At 35.6% G+C, this 16,245-nt stretch overlaps 1 protein-coding gene across 1 annotated transcript in view; it reads right to left on the reverse strand.

The window, feature by feature from the left end:
• THSD7B (thrombospondin type 1 domain containing 7B) overlaps positions 1–16,245 on the reverse strand; it is an 841,191-nt gene that overhangs the window by 229,082 nt on the left and 595,864 nt on the right. The window contains exons 13-14 of the mRNA XM_069473127.1: positions 15,829–16,023; positions 10,040–10,303 (exon numbers count right to left, since the gene is read on the reverse strand). Of these exons, the coding sequence (XP_069329228.1) occupies positions 10,040–10,303; positions 15,829–16,023 (459 nt within the window). The remainder of the gene's footprint in view (positions 1–10,039; positions 10,304–15,828; positions 16,024–16,245) is intronic.

Here is a 16,245-nt window from a genome sequence, read left to right on the forward strand (position 1 = left end):
AAAGTGTAGAATTATTTTTCTAGATCTGCAAGAAATGATGTTGGTATTTTAATAGGGATTGCATGGACTCTGTAGATCACTTTGCATAGTACAGACATTTTAACAATGTTTATTCTGTCAACCCATGAGCTGGTATGGTTTTCTACCTGTTTACTTCCTCTGCTATTTCCTTCCTCAGTGTTTCGTAGTTCTCCCTGTAGAAATCTTTCACCTCCTTAGTTAAATATACTCCTACGTATTTTATTTTCTTTGTTGCTGTTGTGAAGGGTATTGAGTCTTTGATTTGGTTCTCAGTTTGACTGTCATTGGCATATAGGAATGCTACTGATTTCTGTACATTGATTTTGTAACCTGAGACTTCACTGGATTTATTTATCTATTCCAGTAGTCTCATAGCAGAATATTTCAGGTTTTCTAGATATAAGATCATATCATCAGCAAAGAATGATAGTTTGACATCTTCTGCCCCCATTTGAATGTCCTTGATTTCCTTCTCTTGTCTGATTGCTCTGGCCAGGACTTCTAGCACTGTGTTGAATAGAAGTGGTGATAAAGGGCAACCTTGCCTGATTCCCGTTCTAAATGCAAATGCTTTCAACATTTCCTCACTCAGTATGATGTTGGCTGTGGGTTTGTCATTTATGGCTTTTATCATTTTCAGGTAAGTCCCATCTATGCCTATTTTATTAAGCATTCTTATAAAAGGGTGCTAAATTTTGTCAGATATTTTTTCTGCATCTATTGAGAGGATCATATGGTCTTTGTTTTTACTTCTATTTATGTGGTGAATAAATTTATAGATTTGTGTATATTGAACCATCCCTACATCTCTGGGATGAAGCCCACTTGGTCATGATGGATTATTTTTTTGACAAGCACCTGCGTTCGGTTTGGTAGCATTTTGTTGAGAATTTTTGCATCTACATTTATAAGGGATATTGGTGTGTTGTTTTGCTTTTTTTCTTGTTGAGTCCTTTCCTGGTTTTAGTATCAGGGTGATGTTGGCTTCATAACATGTGTTCAGGAGAGTTCCTTCCTTCTTAGTGTTGTGGAACAATTTCTAAAGGATAAGCACCATTTCTTCTTTGTGTGTCTGCTAAAATTCGGGTGTGAAACCATCTGGTGTGAGACTTTTCTTTTTAGGAAGGTTTTTTATTGCTGCTTCAATTCCAGTACTTGATGTTGGTCTGTTCAGGAATTCTATTTCTTCCTGATTGAGCCTAGGGAGGCTGTGTGTTGCGAAGAATTTGTTCATTTCCTCCACGTTTTCAAGTCTATGGGCATGGAGGTTTTTATAGTATTCATAGATGATATTTTGTATTTCTGTGGTATCAGTTGTAATTCCTCCTTTTTCATTTCTCATGAAGCTTATTAGAGTCCTTTTTTTCCGCTTCTCGTTAATCTAACCAGGGGTGTGTCAATTTTGTTGATTTTTTCAAAGAACTGACTTTCTGTTTTGTTAATCTGTATCATTTTTTTGTTATCAATATCATTTAGTTCTGCTCTGATGATTGCTATTTCATTTCTTCTGCTGGGTTTGGGGTCGATTTACTCATCCTTTTCCAGTTCTTTTTTTTATTTTTATTTTATTTCATTTTTTATTGATATGAGACAATTTATTAGATTGTTGATTTGTGATCTTTCTGTCTTTTGGATGTATGAATTTATGGATATAAATTTTCCTCTCAGGACTGCTTTAGCTGTGTCCCACAGATTTTGATAACTTGTGTCTACTTTATCATTTAGTTCAAAGAAATTTTGATAACTTGTGTCTCCTTTATCATTAAGTTCAACGAATCTTTTGATTTCCACCTTAGTTTCATCCTTAACCCAATAATCATTCAGCAGAAGCTTGTTTAGTTTCCATGACTTTGTGTAGAGATAAGAGTTTGTGTTGGAGTTGATTTCTAATTTTAACCCACTGTGGTCTGAAAAGATTCATGGTATAATTTCTATTTTTTTTAAATTTGTTGAGACATGCTTTGTGGCCTAGGATATGGTCAATCTTAGAGAATTTCCCATGAGCTGATGAGAAAAATGTATATTCAGTTGTTTTGGGGTACAATATTCTGTAAATGTTAGTCAGGCCCATTTGTTGTAGAGTTCTGTTTAAGTCCATTTTTTCTTTGTTTATTTTTTGTTTGGAGGATCTGTCCTGTTCTGTCAGAGGGGTGTTGAAGTTTCCAGCTATTACTGTGTTGCCGTTTATCATTTTGTTTAGATCAAGTAGGATTTGCTTTATGAATCTCAGTCCCACTGAGTTCGTTGTATACATAGTTAGAATTGTTTAGTCTTCTTGTTGAATTGTACCCTTCACCATAATATAATGACCATCTTTGTCTTTCATTATTTTATCTGAAATCAGAACTGCTATGCCAACTTTCTTTCTTTTGGCTTCCATTTGCCAGGAATATTGTTTTTCATCCCTTCACCTTGAGTCTGAATGCATTCTTGTAGGTTAGATGTGTTTCCTGAATACAGCAGATGCTTGGCTTATGTATATTTATCCATTCAGCCAGCCTATGTCTCTTTAGTGAGCAGTTCAAGCCATTCATATTTATTGAAAGAATTGATAAGTGGGGTAGATTTCTGTTCATCCTATTGAGTTGAACTTTATTGCTTTGTTTTCTCTCTTGAGCCATTGTGTTATCTGGCCTTTGACCTTTAGCTTTCAGATGATTTTACACTGGTAAGTGTCTATTTTGCTGATCCATGTGTAATGATGTTCTGACTACTTCCTGTGGGGCTGGTCTTATCTTGATGAATTCCCTGAATCTTTGCTTGTCTAAGAAGGACTTTATTTCTCCTGCATATAAGAAACTTAGTTTTGCAGGGTAGAAAATTCTAGGTTGGGCATTATTCTCTTTGAGAAGAGTGAGAATGGAGCTCCAGTCTCTTCTTGCTTGTAAGGTCTCAGTTGAGAAGGCTGCAGTGATTTTGATGGGTTTTCCTTTGTATGTTACCTGCTTCTTTCACCTTACAGTTCATTTGACGGTCTTTTTCGTGTTTATTTTCACCAGTCTGATGACTATGTGTCGTGGTGTCTTTCTGTTTACAATGAATCTCGCAGAAATCCTTTGAGCTTCTTGTACCTGGATATCTATATTTCTAGCAAGGCTAGGGAAATTTCCTCCATACATCCTCAAAAAATTTATTCAACGCTGTATATTTTCTTCTTCATCCTCAGGGATGTCTATAATTCTCATGTTAAGTCTCTTCACATAATCCCACATTTCTTGTAGGCTGTGCTCTTTTCTCTTATTTCTCTACTCTATCTCTGTAACTGACTTGTTTAATTGAAAGGTGTTATCTTTAATCTCTGAGATTCTTTCTTCTGTTTGATCTACACTATGCTTGAGGCTTTCCACTGTGTTTTGTAATTCCTTGAATGAATTCTTCATTTCCAGAAGTTCTGTTTGATTTTTCTTTGAAATTTCAATTTCTTTAGTGAATTTTTCTTCCAAGTCCTGGATTTTTTTTTGTGTGTGTGTGTGGTTTCTTTGTTTTGGGTATCCATTTTCTCTTGCATATAATTAGAGCTTTTCCCCTATATTTTCTTCTAGGAATTTCAGATCTATGTTTAAATCTTTAATCTATATTGAATATATTTTTGTGTATGGTATGAAAATCTAATATAATGATTTCTAATTTACCCAACACAACTTATTAAAAAGATTAATTTTCCCCATTGTGTATTCTTGGTGTCTTTGTCAAAGAGTACTAGAGTGTAATATGCATGGGTTTATTTCTGGACTTTATAGTCTGTTCTATTAGTTCATGTGTCTGTTTTTAGGCCAGTATTATATTGTTTTGATTAGTATAGCTTTGCAATATAATTCGAAATCAGGAAGTGTGATGCCTCCAGCTTGTTCTTGCTCAAGATTCTTTTAGCTATTCAAGGTCTTTTAGAGTTCCATACAAATTTTAGGACTTTTTTTCCTATTTCTGTAAAATATGCCATTGGAATTTTGATAGGGATTGTATTGAATCTGTATATCACTTTGGATAGTATGAACAATTTAACAATACTGAGTCTTCTGATCCATGGACAAGGATATCCTTCCTTTTATCCTGCCATCTTCCAGTTTTTCATTGATGTTTTATAATTTTCAGTGTACAAATTTTTCACTTTCTTGCTTAATTTTATTCCTAAATATTTTATTCTTTTGGATGCAACTGCAAATGGGATTTTTTAAATTTCTTTATTGGACAGTTTGTTTTTTGTGTATAGAAATAACTGATTTTTATGTTGATTTTGTATCCTGCAACTTTATGCATTAGTTCCAATAGTTTTTTTGGTGAAATCATTAGGGTTTACTACATATAAGATCATGTCATCTGCAAATAGAGTCAATTTTACTTTTTGCTCTCTGGTTTAGATGCTTTTTATTTCTTTTGCTTGCCTAATTGCTCTTGCTAAGACTTCCAGTACTATGTTGAGCACAAGTGGCAAGAGTAGATATCCTTATTTTATTGTCCTGATCTTGGAGGAAAAGCTTTGAACTTTTCACCACTGAGCATGATTTTAGCTATGACCTTGTGACATATGGTCTTTGCTGAGGTACATTCCTTCTATACAGTCGTCCCTCAGTGTCCATGGGCATTGGTTTCAGGACCCCTTAGAGATACTAAAATCTGTGATGCTGAAGTCCGTTATATAAAATGGCATAGTATTTGCATATAACCTACTTGTATCTTCCCATTTAATTTAAATCATCTCTAGATTACTTTTAATACCCAATACATTATAAATGCTATGTAAATATTTTATATTATATTATTTTTATTTGCATTATTTTTATTGTTACACTGTTAATTTTTATTGTTCGTTTTTTCAATATTTTTGATCTGCAGTTGAGTGAATCTGCCAATGTGAAATGTATGAATACAGAGTACCAACTGTACCTAATTCATTGAGAGTTTTTATTATGAAGGATGTTGAATTTTGCCAAATGCTTTTTATGCATCTACTGAGATGATCATATGATCCTTCATTCTGTTAATGTGGTGTACCACATTTATTCATTTCTATGTATTCATCTATCCTTGGTTCATAGGGATAAATCCTACTTGATTGTGGTGTATAATCCTTTTAATGTGCTATTGAATTTAGTTTGCTAATATTTTGTTGAGGAATTTTGGATCTATCAGGGATATTGATATCCACAAATCTTTGCTGGGACACTTTATAAAATACTCTCTTAATCACTTTGACTAATAAAGATTAAACTTTCAATCGCTGAGTATATTCTCCCAGCTCAGCCAAAATAAACTTCTTCACATGTAGTTGTAACAGAAATATTTCAATTATATAAAATTGAACACATATACAGATAATATAAACTTTCTAAATGCATTAATATTATATTCACTTTTTTCCTAGTGTTTGCAAACATGTAACTGATATTTGTTCTTTAGAGATTCTTTAGATGATGATGATGATTATCACTTTGTTTTGTCTATCATACCTTCTTATGTATGATAGCAAGTTAATGAAATTATAATAGCTAAGCTGCAAATGCTACGTTATATCTAGATGACATATTAATGAAAATAATTGCTTATCAAAATCAATTATAATTTATCTGGAATCATATAAAACATTACATTTTCACTTTATAATTTGATAAATTAACATTTATTCACATTTTTTATCACTGGATCACTTAGAAAGTTGTTCTGTCTGCATTCTTTTATCCTTTCAAAAGGATTGGTTATCCACTTGTCACTATGTAATTTCATTTTCTCTATTCCCAAAGTGTATATCAAGGGCAAAACAGAACAAGATTTTCCGGCTTTTTGTCTGTATTGCACAGGTGGTTTCTCTATGGATTGGCTTTTGTTGTACACAGCTGTTCTTCCCAAAAGGCTGTTAAAACACATGCACACACACATACACACACATACTTTAGAACCTGTATATAAGTATATGTGTGTTGACTCTTGTCATAACTAAACTAGCCTTTTTGTTCATCCAGATGACATATACTGAGAGCCTGCATTAGGCCAGACTCTGTGTTAGTCATTGGAGGTGGAAAAATGAACATGATTCAGTCCTGAATTTCAATGAACTCTCAATTTAGTAAGAGAAGTAAAAATCTATTAATACATGAAATTTTCCTAAAAAGAAGCAAAAAGTAGAAGAAGGGGATGTACTTCCTGCAACAGGCAGCACCTGTTCTTACCCCAGAGAAGGAGGAGTCTCATGAAAGGAGGGAAAGTCAAGCCAGGTAGACTACACACTCAGGGAAGCCCTTGAGGGTCCGGAGAAGCTGCTATGTAAAGGGGAGACCAGGGAAGATTGCAAGCCATGGTCATGTTTGCATATCAGTGTGATGGCTGATGGCTCTTGGTGTGACAGGTATCAGGTGGACATGTCAAGACAGAGCAGTGTAACATCTACTGCCAGGCGCAGTGGATAGTAAAAGAAAATGGGAAAGATTGAGAGATTCTTAGGAGACAAAATTACTAAGTCCTGATGATCAGTCATGTTTTTAAAATTATTTTTTGAATGCCTACTAACTTTCAGGCACTATTCTACGTGCTGTACATACAGCAGTTGGAAAAAAATGAAAGAAAGGAAAACTAGTGTTCACTCTCTGGGAACATTATTCTCTAGTGGAGAGAGAGAGGTAATAAACAGTAATTTCAAAAAAAAGTAAATATATAATATGTAAGTTGGTGATTAAGTGCTACGACAACAAATGTGGACTGGTAAGGGGACTAGGAAGTGATGAGGAGGGTGGATTTGTTAGAGGGGTCGCAAAGACGTGCTCTGGGGGGATACTGAGCAGAGACCTGGATGAAGGGAGAGATAAAGGCCGGGCCAGGGAGAGAGAAAATGCAGTATGTTGGGCTGTGGAAATAATTTTTTGCCTTGTTCATGGACGAAAAAAATCACGGAGATGAGAGACATAGTTGGGAGTAACTCATCTCAAGCATCTTAATATTGGCAAAGTAGGTAGTCCCAGTCAACATCTGGCCTGCTGTCACATAGATGGAAGATACATCAAGCACTTTTGTATGAGGCAGTGATGGGACTTATTAGGAAACAACATTGGCTGACAGGACATAGACACAAATTCCATTTTTAAGTTTTTTTTTTTAACTGAAGCACAAGTTTAATATTTGTCTTCACTGTGATGTTCCCAAAGTCAAACAGACATGGCTGTGATTATGTATGGTTTGAACCATCCGTGGAATCCACTATAATGGATCATTCAGAATGTATTGAGTTGTGCTCCCACAGGTCTGTGTACCATAGGGGCCTTACAGGACACCTCAGCATGAGGAATAATGATCCTCAGGAGGAAGTCTCCCAATGTCATCTTGGGGCCTTCCAAATGCGAATAGAAGACAAAGTCCCTGTAAGGGCTTAGCACTCACCATTCTTATTAGGAAAACAAAATGGGGTCACCACTCTGAACCTCAGTTTGTCCATGATAAAAACAGAATTCTCAATGGCACGTTAATTCATGAATATATACAGGAATTACAAGCTGAGCATAGTGGCTCAAGCCCATAATCCTAGCACTCTGGAAGGCTGAGGTAGGAGGATTGCTTGAGGTCGGGAGTTCAAGACCAACCTGAGCAAGAGCAAGGCCCCCATCTCTACTAAAAATAGAAAAAATTAGCTGGGCATAGTGTTGTACATCTGTAGTCCCAGCTACTCAGGAGACTGAGGCAGGAGGCTTGCTTGAGCCCAGGAGTTGGAGGTTGCTGTCAGCTATGATGACACAACTGCACTCGAGCTGGGGCAACAGACAGAGACTCTGTCTCAAAAAAAAAAAAAAAAAAAAAAAAATTTTACATCTTCATTAGTGACAACCAAAAGTTTTTTCTTTTCCTTTGATAGATGTGTATGTATCATGTCCCTAGAGGTAACACAATGGGGTATTTTCTCTTGCTATTAAAAAAGAAACAAAAAACTCACCTTTTTTGAAAAGATGTACTGTAAAAGTACCTTAACACAAATATAATAAAAGTTATGAGCCTACAGTAAATCTTTATTAAAGCACTATTTTCATTTGGTGAAAATATTTTAGATTCCCTGATAGCTTTTGCTATTGCACTGCAAATGGGTTTCAGATACAGATGTTGCCTCTTCCTTGAAGATAGTTTCATTTCTAACCTGAAATGATTATCTTCTAAATTAAACCCTCCATAAATCTATGCAAAATTAGAGATAAATGATAATATGTAAAAAAGATGATTTCCATTTGGAATAATCTTATTAATTCTATCCACAAATTATATCTTAAAACTACTTCTCTATTTCATTTCCATTTCCCTAGTATAACTCACCATCGTATCTTACCTTGACTAATTGCAATAGTTTTCCAGTGGTTTCCTTGCCCCTTTCAAGCCATTCTATAGACAGTAGCCAAAAGTGATCTTTAAAAAAGCTAAATTGGATCACATTACCTACCCCACTTCCCAGCTGAGGCCTAAACTTGAATTGGATCCACAATCCTTGGCTTGTCTCATAAGATTCTGCCTTCTTCTTCAACCTCACTTCACACAGCTCTCCCCTCACTCCTTATACTCAAACCACAGAGCTTCTTTTATTTTTTTTTTACGGAACATCTTTGCTGCCTTTCATTTTCTGGCCATCCCACTAAGTGCCATGACCTTGCTATTACTTTGCATATGACCGGCTCCTTCTCACCCTGCACATCTCAGGCTGATACCACTTCACTGAGGACTTCCCTAAAGTCTATCTGAAGATTTTCTATCCAGCATCTTCAGAGGTGACCAAGACTTGCAATTCTTTTTATCTATTTATTTCTATCTCCCAGTGGACAATAAAATCTATGCATCCCTGATTTCCCCATAACTGTACACCCAAATCATATCAGTCCAAGTACATAGCAGGTGTTCAATATATAGGTTTTAAAAATAAATGGATAAATAAACCAATATGCACATAAAAGCTGAAGAACAAAGATTACAATCATCTTAAAATGGGTCTATTAATTGCTTACTATATGTTTAATGTTTCTGGGAGTCAAGTCACTTAAAACAATTAATAGAAGCTAACCTGGGAAGGATACATAAAGCAATGATGGAACTAATTAAACATTATTAAATTGCATTCATATAATGCTATGGGTATATCTGAAATAAAGATGCGCTAATACATCAGCAACAAAAGAACTATCATGTACTTGACTTGTAAATTAGAACCAAATGCAAATTGCCATTCCTGGTATCACTGAGAAAGTTTATTATTAATAGTACATAAGACCTGATGATTAGGACCAAAACCTATCCATTTATTTCCAGAGTTTCCCAGTCAAACCTGAATTCTCTCCATACTACTCTAAAATTCCTCAACTGTTTAGTCTTAAAAAAAAAGGTAGTGAAAGAAGAAAAATATAGCAGGAAATTCATAAGCTTATAATTATCAGTTTCAGCCTTTTCACCAGCGTTCATCCCAGCTGTACTTAACTTTCATTCCTTTCTCCATTCACCCATATCTTTCAAATTCTTCCAACTAAGGTTCAAGAACAGTCTTCTCTCTAACATCTCACAAAACTTTCCCAGATTGCCTCTTATTTTTCCTACAGCTTTATTCTATCAACTTGGGTGTACCTGCACTTTGCATTATAAAGCATTTAAAAATCAATGTTTTCATTGATATTTTGTCAACTACCTTAGAAGAAATTCGAGGTCTGATGCCTTCTGTGTAAACGGTCAGAACAACAAAACAGCACAAGATATATTCATTTGTACTAGACTTTGGCTTTCTCAGTGAAGTAGAGCAGCCACGCTCACCACCAGTAAACAAGTGACCAATAAACAAAGGTGAAGTATAGAATGCGGTGAGTCAAGGATCCAAAACCATCACATTACAGATAATCACTGAGATATAGATGTGTGCATTTTATACATCCACCTTTTGTGAGAGGCACTCTGTTATTGACAAAGGAGAGCTAAAACAATTATTACAGAACAAAGCTACTAATTATAGACCTGGGGAAAAAGCTCCTGAGCTGTGTCAACGTTCTCATCTGTTCCTCCTCATCCATCTCCTTACCAGAGCTGCTGCAGTGTGAGGGGTCAACAGGTCTTCCATTCTTATCAGAGCAGGCTACTGCTCGAAAGCGCATGCCTTCTCCACACTCTCTGCTGTCTCCTTGCACGCGCAGTCCTCGCTGAGACTCCCTTCTGCCTTCTGGAAGGATGCAATCTGACCAGTTTCCATAAGGTTGGGATATAAATGCATCACAAGGACATACTTCTGTCTCCACCAGAGGGTACAGGTCAGCATCCTGGCATTTCTCCTTCTTTCTGCTTTTCCCTGTTCCAACAAGAGACACTGATGTATTAATTTCATACCCGCTGTTTTGTTAAAAAGTCACTCATATTTTCGTATTGACAAACTCTTAGAATATTAAATGTTAAATAAAATAAAGCCTTTTTTTCACTCTTTTTTGTCATCCATGAAAGTAAATCCTAGGACAGTGGAAGCAACTCCCAGGGCAATTGTAAAATTCAAGTTAAATTGAAAGAAAATAGAAAATGGTTTCATGAGTAGCACAAAATACTTAGAAGATGTTTGCTAGAGTGGCTTAAAAGCTAGAAAATTCTTGTTAATTTATTTAATATTATTTTCTCTATAGTTTACTGATAGAGATTGCTTACCTTGTCTTCATTCTCCTTGAAACTAATAAGTTGCCAGGGAAAACAACAAAAGGGTCTAAGTAGTAATTCACTCTCTTTTTCTTCAAATTTTTGAAAACTGAGTTTATTTATTCAAGAAGCAAAATGATATCCTCCCATACAATGGCCTTGGGGTGAGAGTAGGGGTCCCTTGGAGTGTGATGGACAAAGCTGAACTTATTTTTGTCCCTTTTATCAGGCAGCTCTCAAATGTTGACACAAATAATAAATTGAAATAAATGATCAAATCATGTTGGAAAATTTTATCAGAGAAAGAGCTATGACTTCCACTTTGAGAGACTCTTTTAACTTTAGTATTTTAGAACATGACTTTGCTTTACCAGTTCACCCTGATGGACTTTTTAGGTGCGAGCCCAACTTTGAGTAAGACAATGCAGCTGTGAACACCTGACAATCCTGTTTAGTGGATTCTAGGTCAGCCTGTAACTTGATTCAATGTTTCTGCCAACACACTTCCTCTAGATGACTGAAAATTTTCATAGATCTAATAATTCTACCTTTTGTTTTCTCAGTAGTCATTAGCTAGAGCCATGCCTGGTTATAAAAAATGTAGGCACCTTTATTGTTCTATTTCCAGCGTTTATGGCTGCTTTGGAAATGTCTGATACAACATGATGCATGGGCTACTTTCTCATTGTCAGATGGTTTGCATCATACACAACTCTACAATTGTCAGCTGGGTGGTTGGCTCTATGGTCTGCCTTGATGCTTGTGTCCATGATAAATAAGCAGGATTCCTGCAGGAATTGAAATTATTGTGGCAGTAGCTTCACCATACTTCTGTCCCTCTGGGAGGAGGTATTCACTTGCCTCTACTGCTAGGGACACTTAGACTAAGTTTGAGAAGTGAAGCCTCCATCACAAGTTGAGAGATATACAGTGGGTGGTGATTGGCTCCTTCCTATCAGCATTTAGTACGTCCAAGTCTCTACTCTTCCCAAACTTCCATAAAGTACTGTTGAAACCCCTCATATCCATTTCTTCAGTTTGCACTGTTTTCTCAACCCACGTAACCCTGAATACTGAGTCTATCTATTACTTGAAACCACTCTCAACAAAGTGATAAGACAAACAAACAATAGCAACAACGAGAAGAAACAAAACCCTGGACTATCTGTCCTTATCTTTTAGACTTGATCACTAAATGATAGTTCAATTTGTTTTCTACATCCTCAATCTTCAAATAACCTTTCCATGTTCTGTCATACATATCCTATGTTTCTGTCCTTCACCCTCAGCCCATGCCACACCAGTCCTTTGGCCACATATTATTTATTTGTTTATTTGGCGAATTCTTCTTTTTCTTTACCAACTTATGGGGCTCCTCAGGGTCCCATCTTAGGTTTTCTTCTCTTCTGATCATAAATCTTCACCCACTTGAAGAGTTTAAATTACCATCTATATTTCTTCAACCTCAATTATTATCTTCATTCCAGATTTCTTGCTCAAGCTTCTGAGCCATAAACTGAAAATCTAGACCCAAGGAACCAATCAAACTCAATGTGGCAGAACCAATGCTCTTCCTCTCCACACTACAACTTCTTTTCTGCATTCTCCAATTCTACCAACATCACCAAGTCAAAAACTGGAATTTCTTGAATATTTTGTTGAACCCCCTACATCTTATTAATGATAAAAATATATTACTTCAAATGATGTTCAAGAGATCGTTATCTCTTGAACAAGTCTATTCATTTCCATTCCAACTTCTACCACCTATATTTAGCCCCATTTCAAATCTCCAGCTTAAATAAGTATGACAGCTTCCTCCAAGATCTTGTTGCCACAGTACCTAACTCCCTTAAAACTGTTCTCCACACTGGAGTCAGAGCCAGCTTTCAAAGGTGTAAATCTGATCACATTGCTTGTCTACTTAAAACCCATCAGTGGCTAACCATAGCTAAGACTCCTCACCTTGGTTGTCAGGGCCCATAGATCTGAGCCGATTAGTATCTGCCTCCTGCCTATACTGCACCATTCTGCCACTGGTATGTTCCAATCCAGTCATACTGAGCATCTTTCATTTCCTAGAAATTACTCATCTGGCTTCTGGCCTTTGCATATGTTACTTCAGAATTTTCCACTAGTTCTTCCTTCCCTCCTTAGTCTAGTTAATGCCTACTTGTCCTTCAGGTCCAAACTAATAGGTTACTGCCTCCAGAAGCCATCCTTGAATATGGAAGAACAGTTAGAAAGATGCAATGCTACTGGCTTTGGAGATCGAAGAAAGGGCCATGAGCCAAGGGGTGTGGGCAGTCTCTACAAGCTTGAAAACAGAGGGAACGAATTCTCTCTTAGAGCCTCCAGAAAGGAATGCAGCCAATATCTTGTCTTAGGTCTGTGAAACCTGGATCAGACTGCAGACCTACAGAACTGTGAAATAATAAATCTATGTTGTTTCAAATCAGCAATTTTATTAAAACAACAATAGGAAACTAATACAGCACCCAACACAACAGCTACTATAGCAGGTACTATACCGTGTTGCAATTGTAGTAAAAATCTACTGTAAGCTCTGTTAAGTTAAAGTCATGTCTATTTATTCTCTGTGGTATTCCCAAGGCCTAGCACATTAAGTGGTAAACAAAAAATATTCATTGAATAATTGAGAAAAGGAAGTTGTAAAACAAAAGGAGAAAGGGAAGGAGGAAGGAGAAAAGAGAGAGAGAAGGAAGAAGAAGAGGAAAAAGGGGAGAAAAAGGAGTAAAAATGTTCATCTACTGGAAGTTACTAGCAGAACAGATATTCTGTACAAATATATTCTGTCTCTACTTTTGTGATATCCTTCTTAATTACATGGATTCACTGATCTGAAGAAGGATTTGAGCAGGTTAGTTAATGTAGAAATGGTTCTCACAATAAGAAACAAATTATCAGCGGTCCTTAACATTGATTACATTCTAATCAAAACCAGCATTAACCTTTGGATTCAGAACTAGCTTGTACTAAAAAATCAATCCCTAGTACAACTCTAAGGACGTTTTCCCTTAAGTCAGAATGTGTATTAGTTATCTAGTTATTTTGAATATGTATTTATATATTACATTTTATATATAAAACCTGGAAAGATTTTCTATTCAATGACTTGATTATTTTCAGCATTGTATAAACAACTGCTTTAATAACCACTCAGGCTAAAACCTGTGATTTTATAATTTGGGGACAACACACAGGACACCCCGATAATGAATGAAAACCTCTTGTTAAAAATAGAAAAAAGAAAGATAAATACTCTAGATGGCCTGATATTAAGTAGAATGGCTTTTATTTGTGACTACATGCTTCTCTGGGTCTGTGTTGAAGAGAGAGTCACATGGCTTTAGAGTTTGAATTCAAGGCTTTTATCACTGTTGATGTTAGAGACAATTTATTACTACCAAATTACATGGATACCAAAATGCAAACATTAGTTTCACGTCAATAAAAATTAAGTCTTGAAAAGTGGAAAAATTTCAATTCACTACAAGGATTTGTTCTTTTCTATAAAGATACTAAATGATTCATTTTACTGTTTTTTTTTTAATAACTCATGTATCTCATGAAATAGATCAATGTTTTGGTATTTCCTAGACAAGAAGACAAAAAGATAAATTAGCACCTAAAAGTATATCAGTAAATGATTTAGAAAAGAAAATCCAAGCAGTCTTTTAGTATGAGTAATTCTTGGGTTAGTTTGCAGAAAAATATACAACCATTCTTCAATATTTACATAAAAAGTATATTTTTAATAAAAGTCAAATTCATTAGAGTTTTAATAATTCATAACACAAACTGTGCTGGTTGTAAAATGAATAAGTACCTTAGGATTTTCAATAATTTCCATTCTCATTTTGCAAGTGCAAAATAGCATTAGCAAATCAAAAAAAAAAAACCAAAAAAACTGGCCACCAATTAAAAACTTCTTTTCCCTCTAAAAGAAATCATCTCTCACCTCAAAAATACAAACAATTGCTAGCATAATGGCTTCTGACACATTATGTATGTATATACAAACAAGCTTTAATTAAATTGTCCCTGAACTTCAAATTACTCCACACAATCTATTCCACTGTATTGTTTTTCTACAAGAAATTTGTTTTGCCTTAGAAATATAAGCAACGTTGTATAAAATTATACATGCACAAATTTTTGTGAAAGAGAGCACAAGCACAGCATATCGTATTTGTTTTTATTTGTGATTATACATTTCACCTGCATTTACAAATGAGCTCTCAGTTTGTGTGCGGAAATCCTGTTAAATCCTCTAGTCAGTTAAGTAAATCTATTAAAGTGATTTAAATTTAAAGTGTGATCAGGTAAGCAATGCTTTCAGACAAAGGGGTCTTGAAATCAAGAGAATTATTAATAGCACTTGAACTGCTCATGAGAGCAAATGGTCATCTACACTTAATTCTTCAATGTCAACACCAATTTTATTATTTCAGTGACTAATCTGTCGTTTTTCCTTTGGTTCTCCAATCCCTGAATTAAGTTTTCTGCATATACAAATACATATAAAGTTAAGAAAAGTTGTGTCATATTTATCTAGACAAGTAGTATAATAGACTACTGCATCAATTATTTGTATATTGCAGGCAAAAATTGCTCCAGGACTTCAATTAAGCTGTTAGTCGCTTTAATTTCCATTAAATTTTGCAGATGTAAACAGAACTGATAATTAACAATATACCACAAAGCAGAATCTGTATATGTTATTTGATCTTTGCCTTACACTACTAAAATGTCAAATTTCTTATGAGGTAATGGCAAAAAACAGTGATGTAGGTTACATCTGCTTTTGACGTTCTCTCCAAATCAGTGACTGCTTTCAAGCTTGCTGAGATCCTGGCATGACAAAACACCAGAAACCGTGCAATTAACTATTCCAAAGAAGTTGGTGGATAAAATGCCTTTTATGACTACAAAGACTAGAAAACTAACAAAGATTAGATATGAACTTAATAGCTAAAAATGGCTCACATCTTTCATTCATTTCACAAATATTGAGTACATATTATGGACCAGGCATTGCTCTAGGTGTTGAGGATATGTATTGGGGCATGAGGAAGGTGGGAAAGACCTGGCACAAACTCCTGTCTTGTGGAGCTTATGTTCAGAGATGTACAGCTTGTCTGAAGTTAAAGAGTGAAAGCCACACCCTACCTGTGAGCTGTCGTCGCCTACTTTGGGTAGCTTCACAATTTGCAGAGCAGGGTGTAAACTTGGACCAAGCAGTGAAGGTGCAGTCTTCTCGGCATGGGACCATGCATTCTTGAACAAGGGGAGGCATGCTACTTGTCTGCTTGAGGCACTCCATCATCTCTGCTGGCTGGTTATCATCAGAGATGCAGGAGATGGCTGAAAAAAATAAACATGTATTCTTTTGTTATTATTTTGATTAAATCAGTCAGCTGCTGGCTCTTTGACAAAATATGTTTCAAAATTTGTCTCTCACTGTGATCACACATGGTGTTCAACACAGCTAACCTTATATCTCTCTGTAAATTAAATTTTTATTGTTGCCATAGGAGGTATTTGAGGATTTAATTGGTTTCATTATTAATCTAAACCCTGCATTGA

This window comes from Eulemur rufifrons, chromosome 1 (assembly GCF_041146395.1).
Source record: "Eulemur rufifrons isolate Redbay chromosome 1, OSU_ERuf_1, whole genome shotgun sequence".
Lineage (NCBI taxonomy): Eukaryota > Metazoa > Chordata > Mammalia > Primates > Lemuridae > Eulemur > Eulemur rufifrons.